General features: G+C 41.0%; 1 protein-coding gene across 1 annotated transcript in view; it reads left to right on the forward strand.

The window, feature by feature from the left end:
- Positions 1-15,119, forward strand: part of LOC137095643 (IgGFc-binding protein-like) — a 30,033-nt gene extending 14,914 nt beyond the window's left edge. The window contains exons 6-11 of the mRNA XM_067462402.1: positions 1,141-1,742; positions 3,031-3,598; positions 4,594-4,793; positions 7,931-8,311; positions 10,232-10,518; positions 13,867-15,119. Coding sequence (XP_067318503.1) covers positions 1,141-1,742; positions 3,031-3,598; positions 4,594-4,793; positions 7,931-8,311; positions 10,232-10,513 — 2,033 coding nt within the window. The 3' untranslated portion in view covers positions 10,514-10,518; positions 13,867-15,119. The remainder of the gene's footprint in view (positions 1-1,140; positions 1,743-3,030; positions 3,599-4,593; positions 4,794-7,930; positions 8,312-10,231; positions 10,519-13,866) is intronic.
- The last annotated feature ends 904 nt before the right edge of the window (positions 15,120-16,023 follow it).

Consider the following 16,023-nt stretch of genomic DNA (forward strand, 5'->3'; position numbering starts at 1 on the left):
GTGTGACCGTCTGCAAGGATGTTGCCCTGAGGACGCCCAGATGTTTTGATGTTTTACTATCATTGTAGGAGGCTTCTTCCAGGTCTCCGCATGGGGAGCTGGAGCTGACAGAGGGAGCTCATCTGTGCTCTCCCCGCATTCAAACCGCACTTGTCAGTCTTCAGTCCTGCTGGCACAAGGGTTTAACCCATTACACCACTTCAATATAATGCAGTTTCATAATGCAGTTTAACTGCATTGGACTTTGGATACCTATGAGATTCCAACTTTGCAGGAGCTTAAAGTCCTTGTAAAATACCTTCCTCTTGCAAGACACATTGAAGGCTCTATATATGTTATTTTTTCATGTCAGGAGTGACTTGAGAAACTGCGAGTCGCTTCTGGTGTGAGAGAACTGACTGTCTGCAAGGAGGTGGCCCTAGGGATGCCCGGATATTTTTATGTTTTACCATCCTTGTGGGAGGCACCACAATTGAAGTGAGATGTTCACAAGATGGAATGTGTCCAGAGGAGGGCAACTAAAATGATCAAGGGTCTAGCGAACAAGCCCTATGAGGAGTGGCTTAAAAAGCTGGGCATGAAGAGAAGGCTGAGAAGAGATATGATAGCCATATATAAATATGTGAGGGGAAGTCATAGGATGGAGGAAGCAAGCTTATTTTCTGCTGCCCTGGAGACTAGGACACAGAGCAATGGCTTCAAAATACAGGAAAGGAAATTCCACCTGAACATTAGGAAGAACTTCCTGACTGTGAGAGCTGTTCAGCAGTGGAACTCTCTTCCCCGGAGTGTGGTGGAGGCTCCTTCTTTGGAAGCTTTTAAACTGAGGCTGGATGGCCATCTGTTGGGTGTTTTGAATATGATTTTCCTGCTTCTTGGCAGAGGGTTGGACTGGATGGCCCACGAGGTCTCTTCCAACTCTATGATTCTATATATCAGACAGTTCTGGTATATGTTAATAGAGATGGTTATACCATACTGCTGTTTAAAAAAAAAACTTTGTACCTCTAGGTGTGATTATGTTAGGTAGACTTTTTCTCCACTTGAGACCCTAATCTAATCTCATCTGCCCTGGTGAGGACATGTATTTTGTGTTCTCTGCAATGATCTGGAAAAATTATTTTCATTCTTTCTTCCCAGGCCTTTCCTGTCCTCCTCACTCCCATTATGAAATCTGTGGACCCGCCTGCCCTGCCACATGTCATAGCCACTTCACTGGTAAAAGATGTGATGCTCCCTGTACAGAAGGATGCTTCTGTGATTCTGGATTCGTCCTCAGTGGTGATAACTGTGTCCCGCTTACAGAATGTGGCTGTGTCTACCAGGGCAGGTATTACAAGAGTGGAGAGGAGTTCTATCCACACACTTCTTGCCAGGAGAAATGCCAGTGCAAGGACCATGGTGTCATTGACTGTCACCAGTTCTCCTGTGGAGATGATGAGGAGTGCAAGGTTGAGAATGGCATCCAGGATTGCTATCCTGTCGGGCATGGAACAACAACAACATATGGAGGCCTTCATTATATTTCTTTTGATGGAAGAAGTTTTGGCTTCCGTGGCACCGGGACCTTTGTCTTGTCCCAAATTTTTAGTGAGGAGGATCCCCAACTAGTGACATTCTCTGTCTTGGTGGAGTATGACGAAAAAATTGATGCTGGTTCTTTAACGCTAATAAAATCTGTTGTGATCTACATAAATGGTACTACTATTGTCTTGGAGAGGGGAATGAAATGGAAAGCTATGGTAAGTTATGTTGGATGAATCTGCCAAATTCATTTTCATTAATTTCCTCATTTTTCCAGCATTAAGTTGGAAACAACCACAGCTTGCATCATTAAAAGTGAATTACCGTATATACTCAAGTGTAAGCCAAGTTTTTCAGCCCTTTTTTAGGCTGAAAAAGACCCCCCTGCTTATACTTGAGTCAAATTCATTTATAATTTTACTCTGTTGTTGTTGTTATTTTACTCTATTTATTATTATTCCATTTATTATTATCTATTGTTATTACATTTATTATTTTACTCTAATATTATCATTAAATTTATTATTTAACTCTATTATTACATTTATTATTTAACTCTATTTATTATTACATTTATTATTTTATTCTAATATTATCATTAAATTTATTATTTAACTCTATTATTATTTTACTTAATTTATTATTGTTATTATTACATTTACATTATTTTACTTAATTATTATTTTATTACATTTATGCATTTATTATCTTACACTATTATTATTGTTATTATTACATTTACATTATTTTACTCTATTATTATTTTATTACATTTACTATTTTACTCTCTTTATTATTATTGGAAGGATACGTAAGCACATTTACATTCAAGAAGGTTAGAATAATTGTTTATTCACAGTTGGACAGTTTTATCTTAAATTTCACTTTTAAGTAAATATTCAAAAACATTTAACTTACTGATGCCTTAATTAATGTAATTTTATTGGTATCTATTTTTATTTTGAAATTTACCAGTAGCTGCTGCATTTCTCACCCTTGGCTTATATTTGAGTCAATATGTTTTCCCAGGGTTTTTTTGTGGTAAAATTAGGTGCCTCAGTTTATATTCAGGTTGGTTTATACTCTAGTATATATGATATGCCCATGGCAATTGGAATTCGGCACTTACGTCTCTAAAAACATCCAATTTTGTAAATTTATGCATAGGAATATTATGTTATATAAAATATATTTGGAACTAAAACATTGTATTTTGTATATAATGTAATGTTTCTACAAAATATTGTATTTTGTGAAATATACATATTTTGCCATAGTAAAAAGTTTTCAGCAAAATTCCCACAACATGAATATTTACTGAAAATGTGCAAATGCTCTCATAACTTCATCCACTAGAGAGAAAACTGTGGATTTTCTTCCATTCTCAGATGTGAGAACCAAATAAACAAATATTTACATCCAAAGTGATGAAAACGAATTCCCCATGGATATTATTTCTGTTGTTGTTAATTATGATGATTTTGTTTTGTTTTGTTTATGGTCTAGGTGAACGGAGAGTTTCATAGTTTGCCAGCGAATATAAAAAATGAGAAAGTCTGGATCACGCAGGAAGGAAACAATATAATTGTCCAGTCCTCTGATGGATTCACTATCATTTATGACACTGCCTCCTATGTCCATGTCTCTGTTCCCATCACCTACCAGAGAAAGGTGCGTGGGCTGGCTGGCAACTTCAATGGTGATGAGAGTGATGATTTCATGATGCCCAACAGAACTCAGGCACAAAATGTGGCTACCTTTGGGGCATCCTGGAACATCCCTGTAGCTGGCATCAGTTGCTCTAATGACTGTATTAAAGAACGGCCTGACATGCATCCAGATGAAGTAAAGAGCTATGAGGACGCAAGTTCTTGTGGAATGATCAAGTCTGAGTCAGGCCCCTTTGCAGACTGCCACTCACTTGTGAGTCCCGAAGACTACTTTGCTAACTGCCTGTATGACATGTGGGCAGCTGGGGCTCAAGAACACCTCTGTCAAAGCCTTCAAGCCTACACAACTGCATGTCAGACAGCGGGAGCTCAGATTGAAGCATGGAGAACAGACTCCTTCTGTTGTAAGTTGGCCATACAAGGCTCTCTCTTCTCATAATGAATGTACTTAAGGGTTAGTTGCAAAATGTTGCTATTACTTGAATTTCTACCAATCAGCGTACAAAAAGTGTGGCTACAGTACAAATCCTGACTGTCGACATTTAATTGCTATGTCCTTTCTAATGGGATAGCAGCATTGTATGTGTGCATGTGTACATCTGTCTTATAATAGTTCCAACTGAAAGTGACTCTAAGGAAGTGGTTCCCAATATTTTTTGACCGGGGACCACTTTGACCAGGGACCACTCTGATCAGGGACCACTCTGCTGGGGACCACTCTGACCAGGGACCACTCTTAGTGGGGACCACTTTGACCGGGGACCACTCTGACCAGGGACCACTCTGACTTGAGATCACTTGACCGGGGACCACTCTGACCGGGGACCACTCTGACCGGGGACCACTCTGACCGGGGACCACTCTGGCCTGGGACCACTCTGCCGGGGACCACTCTGACCGGGGACCACTCTTACCGGGGCCTACTTTGACCAGTGACCACTTTGACCGGAGACCACTTTGACCAGAGATCAACTTGACCAGGGATCACTCTGACCAGAGACCACTTTGACCAGAGATCACCTTGACCAGGGACCACTCTGACCAGGGAACACTTTGACTGGGGACCACTCTGACTGGGGACCACTCTGACCCGAGACCACTCTGACTTTGACCAGGGACCACTCTGACCGGGTACCACTCTGACCAGAGACCACTTTGACTAGGGACCACTCTCCAAAATGAGTACCAAACAGGTTACAAATCGGTTTTTGGCCAACTTTAGATTTGGTTTGGTTATTTGGGGTGCTGATTCAGAAAACTGCATTGGATAGACCACATCGACTCTAGTTTCTGATAGTTGGAAGCTGGAATGAGGGAAGGCTCTTGCTATATTGTAATACTGTTCTATTTGGCATTGGTGAGACTAAGAAAATACCCTTTCTGCTTCCTTGGTCTGCAGCCATGGCCTGTCCAAACAACAGCCATTACGTGACCTGCACCTCCCATTGTGATATCACCTGTGCCAACTTGTACATGCCACTCCGGTGCACAAGGCATTGCTTTGAAGGCTGTCAGTGCAATGAAGGTTATATATTTGATGGAGATATCTGTGTGCCTATAGACAAGTGTGGCTGTGTGCGTGATGGATTCTACCTCAAGGTAAGTGGCTTAAATCCCATTATTAGTCCTGATTAAGGTAGACCCATTGGATCTACAATGTAGGTGCACCCCCAGAGAGCATATTTGCTGAAGGTCACCCTGCAAGTTTCACAGTTAGGTCAGAATTTGAAGCTTGGTCTTCCAAGTCCTCATCCTATGCTCAAAGTGCTACATCATTCTGGATCTCTGTAGTTAGTACATTTTCCCCAGAAAGAAGTCTGCAAACCATGTATTAAATCTGTTATTCATTTCTCAGCATGGTGTCTCAAATATTGTGACATCCGTTTTCCATTCAGGATGACAACATTTACAGATATTCTTTATAGTCCTAAGAGGAATCCTTGGTAAGCCACAGTACCTTGTTTTGCAAGACACTCTGGATAAAATCAGGCCTTTTCGGAGATTGTGTTTTTTCTCAGAGATAAAGTGGGTGGACTGCCATGCAAGACAATGTGTTATTTGTGGTGGCTTCCAAACACTGGAATTATCTTGTCAGGTTTATTTATTTATTTATTTATTTAAATAATTTATCCACCCTTTACACTAAAAGTATAAGTAAAGGTAAAGGTTTAAAGACAAGAAGCAAAACGGGGGGGGGGGGGGGGGTACTGATGATGCTATATATAAAGTATGATAATGGTAAAGGTTTCCCCTGACATTAAGTCTAGTAATGTCCGACTCTGGCGGGTGGTGCTCATCTCCATTTCTAAGCTGAAGAGCGGCGTTGTCTGTAGACAACTCCAAGGTCATGTGGCCAGCATGACTGTATGGAGCGCTATAGCCTTCTAGAAGTGGTATCTATTGGTCTACTCACATTTGGATGTTTTTGAACTGCTAGGTTGGCAGGAGCTGGGCTAACAGCAGGAGCTCACCCTGCTCCCCAGTCGAACCACTGACTTTTTGGTCAGCAAATTCAGCAGCTCAGCAGTTTAACCCACTGCACTAAAAGTATAGCTCTCCAAAATTCATTCCTTAAAATCTAAACAATAATCAATAGATTGTTGTTAAGATCATGGATACAGGTTACAGCATGGTATTTTGTATCTCAGTGTAATATTTCTGTCAGATATGTTTCTTGAGTCAGGCAAGTTTGTTAGGATCTTGTGGAGTAAGTATAGAATATCCCTTCCAGGTATTCCCACAGTATATATGAAGGCTAGATCATTTGGCTGTAGCACTGGGTGTAGATGGAATAATAATTTCTAAAGTGAATACAAGTGATTTTTTTTAATTTTGAGAGTTCAAGGCTTGTAAGCACACACAGAGAAGAACGAATAACTTACTAAGTTTTTTCTTTATGTATTTTTTTTTTTAAAAAAATATTCTATAGATGTCAAGTTTGTAAGTTGTTTTTATATGTTGGGTTATGTTGGGCTATTATGTTTGTATTTGTTGTTGTATTTAAGCATTGAATGTTTGCCTTTTTTGTTTTGTTGAATTGTGTCCTGAGTCCCCTCGGAGAGATTGGGTGGAATATAAATAAAGTCGTTGTTGTTGTCGTCTTCTTCTTCTTCTTCTTCCACTTCTTCCTACTACTCCTACTACTACGATTACTACTAATTCATTCTTAGATCTGATTTTTTTAAAAAATTACAGTTGCATAGTTTGATTTTATGTAAGTTGCTCTTGTCGATATTTTATAATAGTGTATGCCCAGGTATGCATTTTCTTTGAAGTCTTTTTGTTTCCTTTCTTTGTTTCCTTCATATACCTTCTCTCTCTCTCTCTCTCTCTCTCTCTCTGCCTTCCCTTGCTTTCCCTCATACTTTTCCCCTTCTTTTTTTCTTCCCTCCCATCCTTTGTCCATTTTCCCTTTTCTTTCTTTCTCTTTCCTTCTTTCTTTCTTTTCTCTCCTCCTCTCAAACCTTTTCCTTTCCTTTCTATTCCTTTTCTTTCTTCCCCCTCCCTACCTTCCCCTTCCTTTCTTTCCCTTCTTTTTCTCTTTCCTTTCCTTTCCTTTCCTTCCTTCCTTCCTTCCCAACCCCATCTTGCAAATGTCACCTAGCAGCAGCCAATCTACTTCACTCTCTTTCATTTCTAGTCACAGAACACAGGGCCACTTTACCTAGTAAGAGCCTATTCACCTGTTTCCTTTTCTTTCCCTCAGCCTTGGGCCCAAACCCCTTGTTTATTTTAAGTGGGATAATGAAGGGTAGGTGGGCCAAGTTTGGTCTAGATCCACCAAGCCATGTAGGAGTCTTTGTGGTACAACCAACTAACCATCTAACCAAAAAATATCCATAAAAGGTAAAGGGAAAGGTTTCCACTTGACATTAAGTCCAGTTTTGTCCGACTCTGGGGGATGATGCACATCTCCATTTCTAAGCCGAACATCCAGCATTGTCCATAGACACCTCCAAGGTCATGTGGCCAGCATGACTGCATGGAGCGCTATTACCTTCCGGCTGGAACGGTACCTATTGATTTCACATTTTGCATGTTTTCTCTCTTTTTTTTGTAAAATCTTCTTTAATAAGTATTTTCAATATGAAATAAAAACAGAGAGAAAAAAGCAAAGCTTAAGAAGAAGACAGATAATAAAAAAAAAACAAGAAGAAAAAAAGAGTAAAATATATACTAATAATAGTAACATATATATATATATAGAGAGAGAGAGAGAGAATCGTTTTTCTCTAGTCGTGGCTTCTGAACATCTTCTTTATTGTTTTTGCCTTTTCCTTTTTTATTTATTTTCCATTTTTTTAATTTCTTTTTCTTATTCTTCTCTCCGGCTCTGCTCGAGTGTAAATTTGATTTTTTAAAACCATTATCTTCCTATTATCTTCTTTTAAATATTCTATCACCTGATTCTAATCCATCTCTTTCATTGTGTATCCCTTATTTTCTTATTTTTGGAGATAAACATTTTGCATGTTTTTGAACTGCTAGATTGGCAGAAGCTGGGGCTAATACCAGGGGCTCACCCTGCTCCCCGGATTCGAACTGCCAACCTTTTGGTCATGCACACATACTTTAATTTAAAGAGATAGATAGATAGATAGATAGATAGATAGATAGATAGATAGAATACCAACATGTAATATATTGAAATGAAAAATAAAGAAAACATTTTTGGAATGTTTATGACTTTTTGCAATTGTCATAATGCTTCTCCTTACCTGGGAATTTCTCCACAGGCTGAAGAAACTGTCCTGTCAAATAACTGCACTGAAAAATACACCTGCCATGCCCCAGGCCAACTCACCCATGAAAAAACAACCTGCCCTCCTGATGAGATTTGCACACTTAGAGATGGCGTGTGGGGCTGTGAGGCCAGAGAAGGCCAGTGCAAAGTTACACCGGAAGCCAAGTTTACCTCCTTTGATGGAGCCTCGGGGAAGTACTTTAGCAGTGGTGTTTATGACCTGGCCTCTGTTTGTGATCAAAACGATGCCTCCTGGTTCAGGGTGTTAGTGAACATTGGAAAGGATGTAGAAGGCGACTTGGCAGTTGGGAAAACTGTCTACTTCTACTTCCAGAATGCGTCCATCACTCTGAAGACAAAGAGTAAGATATGGGTAAGAACACCAGATGTATAAATAGGAATAAAGGGTCTAGATCCAGGGAAGTAATGCTACCCCTCTATTCTGCCTTGATCAGACCACACCTGGAATACTGTGTTCAATTCCGGGCACCGCTGACTCTTAAGCTGGAATGTGTCCAGAGGAGGTCAACTAAAATGATCAAGGGTCTGGAGAACAAGCCCTATGAGGAGTGGCTTAAAGAGCTCAGCATGTTTAACCCACGGAAGAAAAGGCTGAGAGGAGAAATTATGAGAGCCATGTATAAATATATGAGGGGAATTATAGGGAGGAGGGAGCAAGCTTGTTTTCTGCAGCCCTGGAGACTACGATGCGGAACAATGGCTTCAAACTACAGGAAAGGAGATTCCATCTGAACATTAGGAAGAACTTCTTAACGGTGAGAGCTGTTCAGCATTGGAACTCTCTGCCCCAGAGTGTGGTGGAAACTTGTTAAACAGAAGCTGGGTGACCATCTGTCAGGGGTGCTCTGAATGTGATTTTACTCCTTCTTGGAAAGGGGTTGGAATTGATGGCCCACGAGGTTTCTTCAAATTCTGTGATTCAATGATTTATGGGTTGGTTGCATGCATGCAAGTTAGAGGTTAATCAGACACCTCTGCAAACTGAAAACAAAGAGGAAGGGTTTCTGTATGTTAAAAATAAGATGACAGAAATAAGCATAGAATGTCCCTGTGCTAACTTATATGTGTAGATGCAAATTGAGAAAGTATTGCTGTTATTTTAGGCACAAATAAATATCTCCTTGTTATAGTGCATTTCAGTAGCTAAACTAGACATTAAGACGAATGATTATTTCATGCAATTAATTATTTTCCTCCCAACATATAACTCATCAGTCAGAAATGCAAAGTAAGCATGTGCTATGAGAGCAGACACCTTTTACCATTTGAAAGAGTCCCTCTTTCAATTACAGGAGATATATAGTTATACCTGAATAGAGTCTAGAGTACATAATAGTCGATAAACAAACCATGATAAGGAAGCTCATAAAACCATAAATTTAATACTTTTGCTCACTTTTCCCTTATTCTTCTTGGTTCAAAAACAGCCACTTTTGAACATGAGGCACAAATGCAATCCATTCTCTTATTTTCAGTCCATAGCATTATGGCCTTTAACTTTATTTACAAAATATTTACAGCGTAGGCATAAGCATGTCCACATGTTCTTCCAGGTGGAAGGTGGTTCCAGTTAGGGTTGGCTTGATCCACCTTCCTCTTGGCATATTTCTCCCTTTTGTCCTCCATTCGTGCCTCTCCAAATTCTGTAGCACTATTGGTCACAGCTGACCTCCAACTAGAGTGCTAAAGGGCCAGGGCTTCCCGGTTCTCGGTGTCTATGCCACAGTTTTTAAGGTTAGCTTTAAGTCCATCTTTAAATCTCTTCTCCTGTCCACCAACATTCTGTTTCCCATTCTTGAGTTGGGAGTAGAGTAACTGCTTTGGGAGATGGTGATTGGGCATTTGGACAATGTGGCCAGTCCAGCGGAATTGATGGCATAGGAGCATTGCTTCAGTGCTAGTGGTCTTTGCTTCTTTCACCATGCTGACATTTGTCTGCCTGTTTTCCCAAAAGATTTACACGATTTTTCAGATTCAACACTGATGGAATCTTTCCAGGAGTTGAGTATGACATCTGTAGACAGTCCATGTTTTGCAGGCATATACTACTGGGATTGGGAGGACAATAGCTTTATAAACAAGGACTTTGGTATCCCTACAGATGTCCAAATCCTCAAACACTCTTGTACATTCCATATGGCAGTGTTTAGCCTGCCCTCCCTGCTATAGCTCAACCTGGATCAGCTAGTCTACATTTGAACCTCAAGGTTATTTTAGTTTCTTAGTCTTCACCCTAAAGAGCATCTCATAACTGCAACTTTGTTTCTTCCAGGTAAACGGGCGCTCTGTGAAGTTACCATACAAAGTCTCCAAAGCAGTAACTGTGAGCCAAGTTCAAGATGGGATACTGATTAATCAAGCCTCTCAGGTTCAGGTTCTTCTTCATTTTGATGGGGAGGTGACAGTGAAAGTCAGGGAGACCTTATCTGAGAAGCTCTGTGGCCCATGTGGAAACTTCAATGGGAACAGATCTGATGACCTGAAGCTGCCCAATGGGGAATCTGAGATGGATGTTGTTGAAGTCCTCCATGCCTGGAGGTCTAAGGACTACTGACACTAGTAAGTTGCAAACTATATCATTACTTTGAAAAAAGGGAGGGGGTTGTGTCAGGAGAAACTACAAATCACTTGAGAAATTGCAAGTCACTTGAGAAACTGCAAGTCACTTCTGGTATGAGAAAATTGGTTGTCTGCAAGGACATTGCCCAGGAGATGCCTAGATGTTTGATGTTTTACCATCCTTGTGGAAGGCTTCTCTCATGCCCCCACATGGGGAGCTGAAGCTGACAGAAGGAGCTCAACCCACTCTCCCCGGATTTGAATGGCTGACCTGTCAGTCACAAGGGGGCTCCAAGAAGTGATGTGTTCCCAATCCAGGTCCATGCCTTGCCTTAGTTTCTTACCAAAATTTACCCGACCACATTGTCTCATTGCCACAATATGTGCTAATTGCAGTAAATTGCATCATTGGAGGACAACTGTAGTCAAGAGATAAGGTCCAGAGGAGAATCAAGGCGTTGTTGCTGATTTTCCTGCAAAACAAGAAAAGGGCCAATTCAAAGAACACCCTGTAAAGAATGTGGGAAGCAGCAGTTGGTGCTCCCCAAGTCAGTGGTGGGCATCCACTCCAGGCAGTAGTCTGAACTTTAAAGTTTATCCAGTGTGCTAAGCCCTATTCCTCAAATAGCTTTAGAAACTTGGATTACTCCTTAGAATCATAGAGTTGGAAGAGACCTCGTGGGCCATCCAGTCCAACCCCCTACCAAGAAGTAGGAAAATCACATTCAAAGCACCCCCGACAGATGGCCATCCAGCCTCTGTTTAAAAGCCTCCAAAGAAGGATCCTCTACCACATGGAAGATCACAAGTTGGTTTTAGATTCATACCAGAAGAAAGGGAAATATAAGGAACATTTAAGGAACACATTTAGCCTTTGTGGAAATGCCACTGATCATTTATTATGTAGCTTCATTATCCCCCTCTCACCCATTTCATACACAGAGCAGTATAATGAGGATGATTTCTTATTACTAGGACAAACCTTTTCTGATTCGCCATCTCGTGTCCCTTGATTGATGTCCCAGCTATTTGAAGAATGACCTGACAGATTTTCCATGTAGGAAAGGCTGCCTTCAGTGTAGAAAATTCTGTTTTCTGTGCAATTATTCAAACTGTAGAGATTATTGTCATATCAGCATTTTTCTCTTCTAAGTTTCTCGGCACTAAATAAAATATGATTTAAAACTATTTTTTGGAATGTTCTGGATTTTAAAAAATATTTTCTCCATCTCTGAAAGATGCCACACTATGGTAACCCACAATGTTACGGCTATGCAGATGGAAAGGTTGTCCGATGACACTCTCTGGAACCAGGGGGCAAAATAAAGATGCTACATATCAAATAAAAATGTGCCCCGAACGAAATTTTCTTCCACTTTCCAATTTCTAGCATAACATTAACCTTTAATTGAATATTTTTTTTAAAAAACCGTTTTGACATCCTCAGAAAAACAGGAAGCAAGGGAAGGCACACATAGCAAGTATTATAGATGTGAATGGTTTTCAAAATTCAGCTTAATGGTGTAATGTTAGAAAACATTGACCATTTCCACTACCTTGGCAGCCACCCCTCAACAAAAGTCAACATTGACACTGAAATACAACACTGCCTGAGCTCTGCGAGTGCAGCATTTTTCTGAATGAAGCAGAGAGTGTTTGAGGATCAGGATATTCATAAGAAGACCAAGGTGCTTGTTTATAAAGCTGTCATCCTCCCGACCCCGTTATATGCCTGTGAACCATGGACTGTCTACGGACGTCACACTCAACTCTTGGAACAATTTCATCAGCGTTGCCTCTGGAAAATCCTGCAAATCTCTTAGGAAGACAGGCGTACAAATGTCAGCATGCAAAGACCAGCACTGAAGTGATGCTCCTATGCCATCAAGTCTGGTGGACTGGCCATGTTGTCCAAATGCCCAATCACTGTCTCCCAAAGCAGTTACTATACTCCCAACTCAAGAACAAAAAATGGAATGTTGGTGGACAGGAAAAGAGGTTTAAAGATAGGCTTAAATTTAATCTTTAAAACTTCTGACATAGACACCAAGAACTGGGAAGCCCTGTTCCTTGAGCGCTTTAGTTGGAGGTCAGCTGTGACCAGCAGTGCTGTGGAATTTGAAGAGGCACGAATGGAGGGCAAAAGGGAGAAACATCCCAAGAGAAAGGTACATCAAGCTAACCTTGACTGGAACCACCTTTAACCCAGAAACCGATGCCCTCAATGTGGAAGAATATGTGGGTCAAGAATAGGGCTCTACCGTCACCCACGAATCCACAGCCCAGACCCTACACTTGGAAGCCCATCATACTCAGACAACAAGGGATCATAGAATCATAGAATCAAAGAGTTGGAGGAGACCTCATGGGCCATCTAGTCCAACCCCCTGCCAAGAAGCAGGAACATTGCATTCAAATCACCCCTGACAGATGGCCATCCAGCCTCTGTTTAAAAGCTTCCAAAGAAGGAGCCTCCACCACACTCTGGGGCAGAGAGTTCCACTGCTGAACGGCGCTCACAGTCAGGAAGTTCTTCCTCGTGTTCAGATGAAATCTCCTTTCACCTAAAGTAAAGGGTTTTCAATATCTCACTCTTTCCCAGATTAGAAATCTTAGTTCAGAAAGGAATTCTTATTAGGTGGCAATGTCCTCCTTCCTTTCCTCCCTCCCCAAGTCTGGAACCATTCTTAGAGAAAAAAAACATAGGACCCCTGTAAGACAGTGCCTATAGGAGTGCAATGGATACAAGCAATGCCTATTGTTTCCATCAAATCACTCAGATATATTCATTTGCATCCACAGTTGTGCGTCAATGATCCACCATATTGAGACAGAGGCATATGCATAAATGTGTCCCTATTCCTATCTGAGAAGATCCAGTTGCAATATGGTACTTTCTTCCTCTCTTGCGCTTCATGGCTGTTTTTTCCCCCATGTCAGGAGCGACTTGAGAAACTGCAAGTTGCTTCTGGCATCTGCAAGGATGTTGCCCCGGGGACGCCCAGATGGTTCTGATGTTTTGCCATCCTTGTGGGAGGCTTCTCTCATGTCCCCACATGCAGAGCTAGAGCTGACAGAGGGAGCTCATCCGTGCTCTCCCCAGATTCGAACCTCTGACCTGTTGTTCTTCAGTCCTGCTGGCACAAGGGTTTAACCCATTGTGCCATCAGGAGCTCCTTCATGGCTGTTGGGAGAACATAGAGGGTCCAGCTATTGTCAGTCTTGACTGAAGAAAGATCACCAAAGGGGCAATTTAGTGGAAAGACCCTGACCATAGCCTTCCCTGAATCAAACGCACTTTCAAAAATGGGGAAATCAACCTCTTTTTTTATTTGTTCTTCTTTGCAGTAACTCTTTGGGAAATCTCACCACCACAACCACATCCAGTGGAAGGCGGCAAGCAACTTGCAGATTCAGAGAAGAAACCATACAATGCTCAAAATGTTAACTGTTAAACCACCCAGTAGCTATTTTGTCAGTGTGCACCATCTCTGCAGCATTCTGCGTCTGCAAGTGCAGCAACATTTCTACAATCCAATGTAATAAGAAGACAAGTTGTTATTACTGGGAGTTTCCCAGAGCTAGAAGTGAGCTTCACTTATTACACTTGACCTTTAGCAAAATTACTGCTGTTTTACCTAAGCAATAATTGCTACTTAGGCCCCTTCCACATAGCTGAATAAAATCCTACATTTTCTGCTTTGAACTGGAAAATATGGCAGTGTGGATTCAGATATTCCAGTTCAAAGCAGATATTGTGGGATTTTCTGCCTTGATATTCTGGGTTATATGGCTGTGTGGAAGGGCCCATTGAAATAGGACTGTCACTCAATTAAATAAAATGTTTTTGATCATGAGTTTTAGCTGTTTTATTCATTCATTCCAAAGGTTGCGGATGCCTCAGTAAACTACAACTCCCATGACCCCAGAGCACTGAGCTATGGCAGTTAAAGTTGTATCAGACTGCACTGATTTTTCAATGTGAATGCACTCACAGAAGAAAAGATATTAGAGTCACGGGTCTACTCTTTTGTCAGATAGGATGGTGCTGAAGGAGTTTGATGCCATATCAGGACTAGGGATAGAGGCCAACTAGAGTCAGATTAGAAAATTTGGGCTCCATTGGTAAGAGAAAAGTAACTTTACTTAAGATTCAGCAATTTCTGTTTTATGAGAATCTATCTGGTCCTGGCTAAATCAGGGCTAGCTAACACCTCCCAGCAAAGGATTCCCCCAGGCAGGAAGCAGCCAAGCTTTGAAGCTGTAAGGCTATTCAACACTAATCAAGCTGGCCAATTGCAACATTCACACTTGCTTCAAACAGATATGGGTTTTTCTGTGGACATTACACAGATATATAAACCCCACTTGCCTAGTTTCCAACAGACCTCACAACTGAGAATGCCTGCCATAGATGTGGGCAAAACATCAGGAGAGAATGCTTCTGAAACATGGCTATACAGCCCGGAAAACCCACAGCGACTCAAGTATCTAGTCCTTTATTGACCAAGAACATTAAATTTCTCAAGGAGTCTCTGCACCGTTCATTATATCAGGAAACAGTACTATAGAGAATGGCCAACTATTACACATTGAAAGAATTGGTAAAAAATACACCCCATACTTGCTATCATGCAAGAAACAGTAGACAACAATTTTGCCACCCCCAAAAGGGTCTTATATGCAGTGGTGACCATTATGCAATGAAATACAGTATTCACTGTTTAAAAAACTCCAATGAATTTCATCCTTCACTGAAATCCCATCCTCAATCGAGGCCATATGGATTTGATATTTTATATTGGGCCTGAGCTGTTTGAGCAAGGTTCACAAGGCCACATTCCTGAGAGAGGCCTCTCACCTCTTTTCTCAGAGCAGCTGTCTGAAAATTATACTGAGATTGATTTGCCAGGTGCGGGAGTTAATGAGGGTGAGGATAGTGAAACCTTGGACAGAATGTTAAGTTTTAGTAAACAGAGGCAGAGCTTTCAGAGACTGAGGCGATCAGTCCGGCTATAGCAGAAGAGAGACAACAAATCATTATCTGGTGGGAAGGTCAAGAAAAAATGCTTTCCTTTCAGTTTTGGAATCTGGAAAAGGTTTATAATGATTCATGGAAGACAGTTGCCTCAGTCGAGTCAATGTTGTTATTTCATCACAGTCTTGCGTTCAAGTGCTCTGTTTCATGTATCAAGTTTTTGCCAAGCTTAAGTTCTGCTTATGGGATTTTCCTGCTGTTTTGTTTCATGGTTTCAAGTGCCATGTCTCATGGATTTCTATGTACTCGTGGACATTTCTTTCCTTTGAAGCTTATGGACTATCTTGGATTTTGGACTTTTACTGTTTTACTATTTTTTACTGGTTTAGCTACATATTTTCTACAATAAACTGCTTGCTTATTTTACCAATCTGGTGTGGTTTTTGAGGTCAGGGGTGTTCCTGCTCTGGTGTATGACAATTTTGCCCACATCTATGGTTTCCTCCTTTCAACAGAAAGGAGGAAAC

Source organism: Anolis sagrei, chromosome Y (assembly GCF_037176765.1).
Source record: "Anolis sagrei isolate rAnoSag1 chromosome Y, rAnoSag1.mat, whole genome shotgun sequence".
NCBI lineage: Eukaryota > Metazoa > Chordata > Lepidosauria > Squamata > Dactyloidae > Anolis > Anolis sagrei.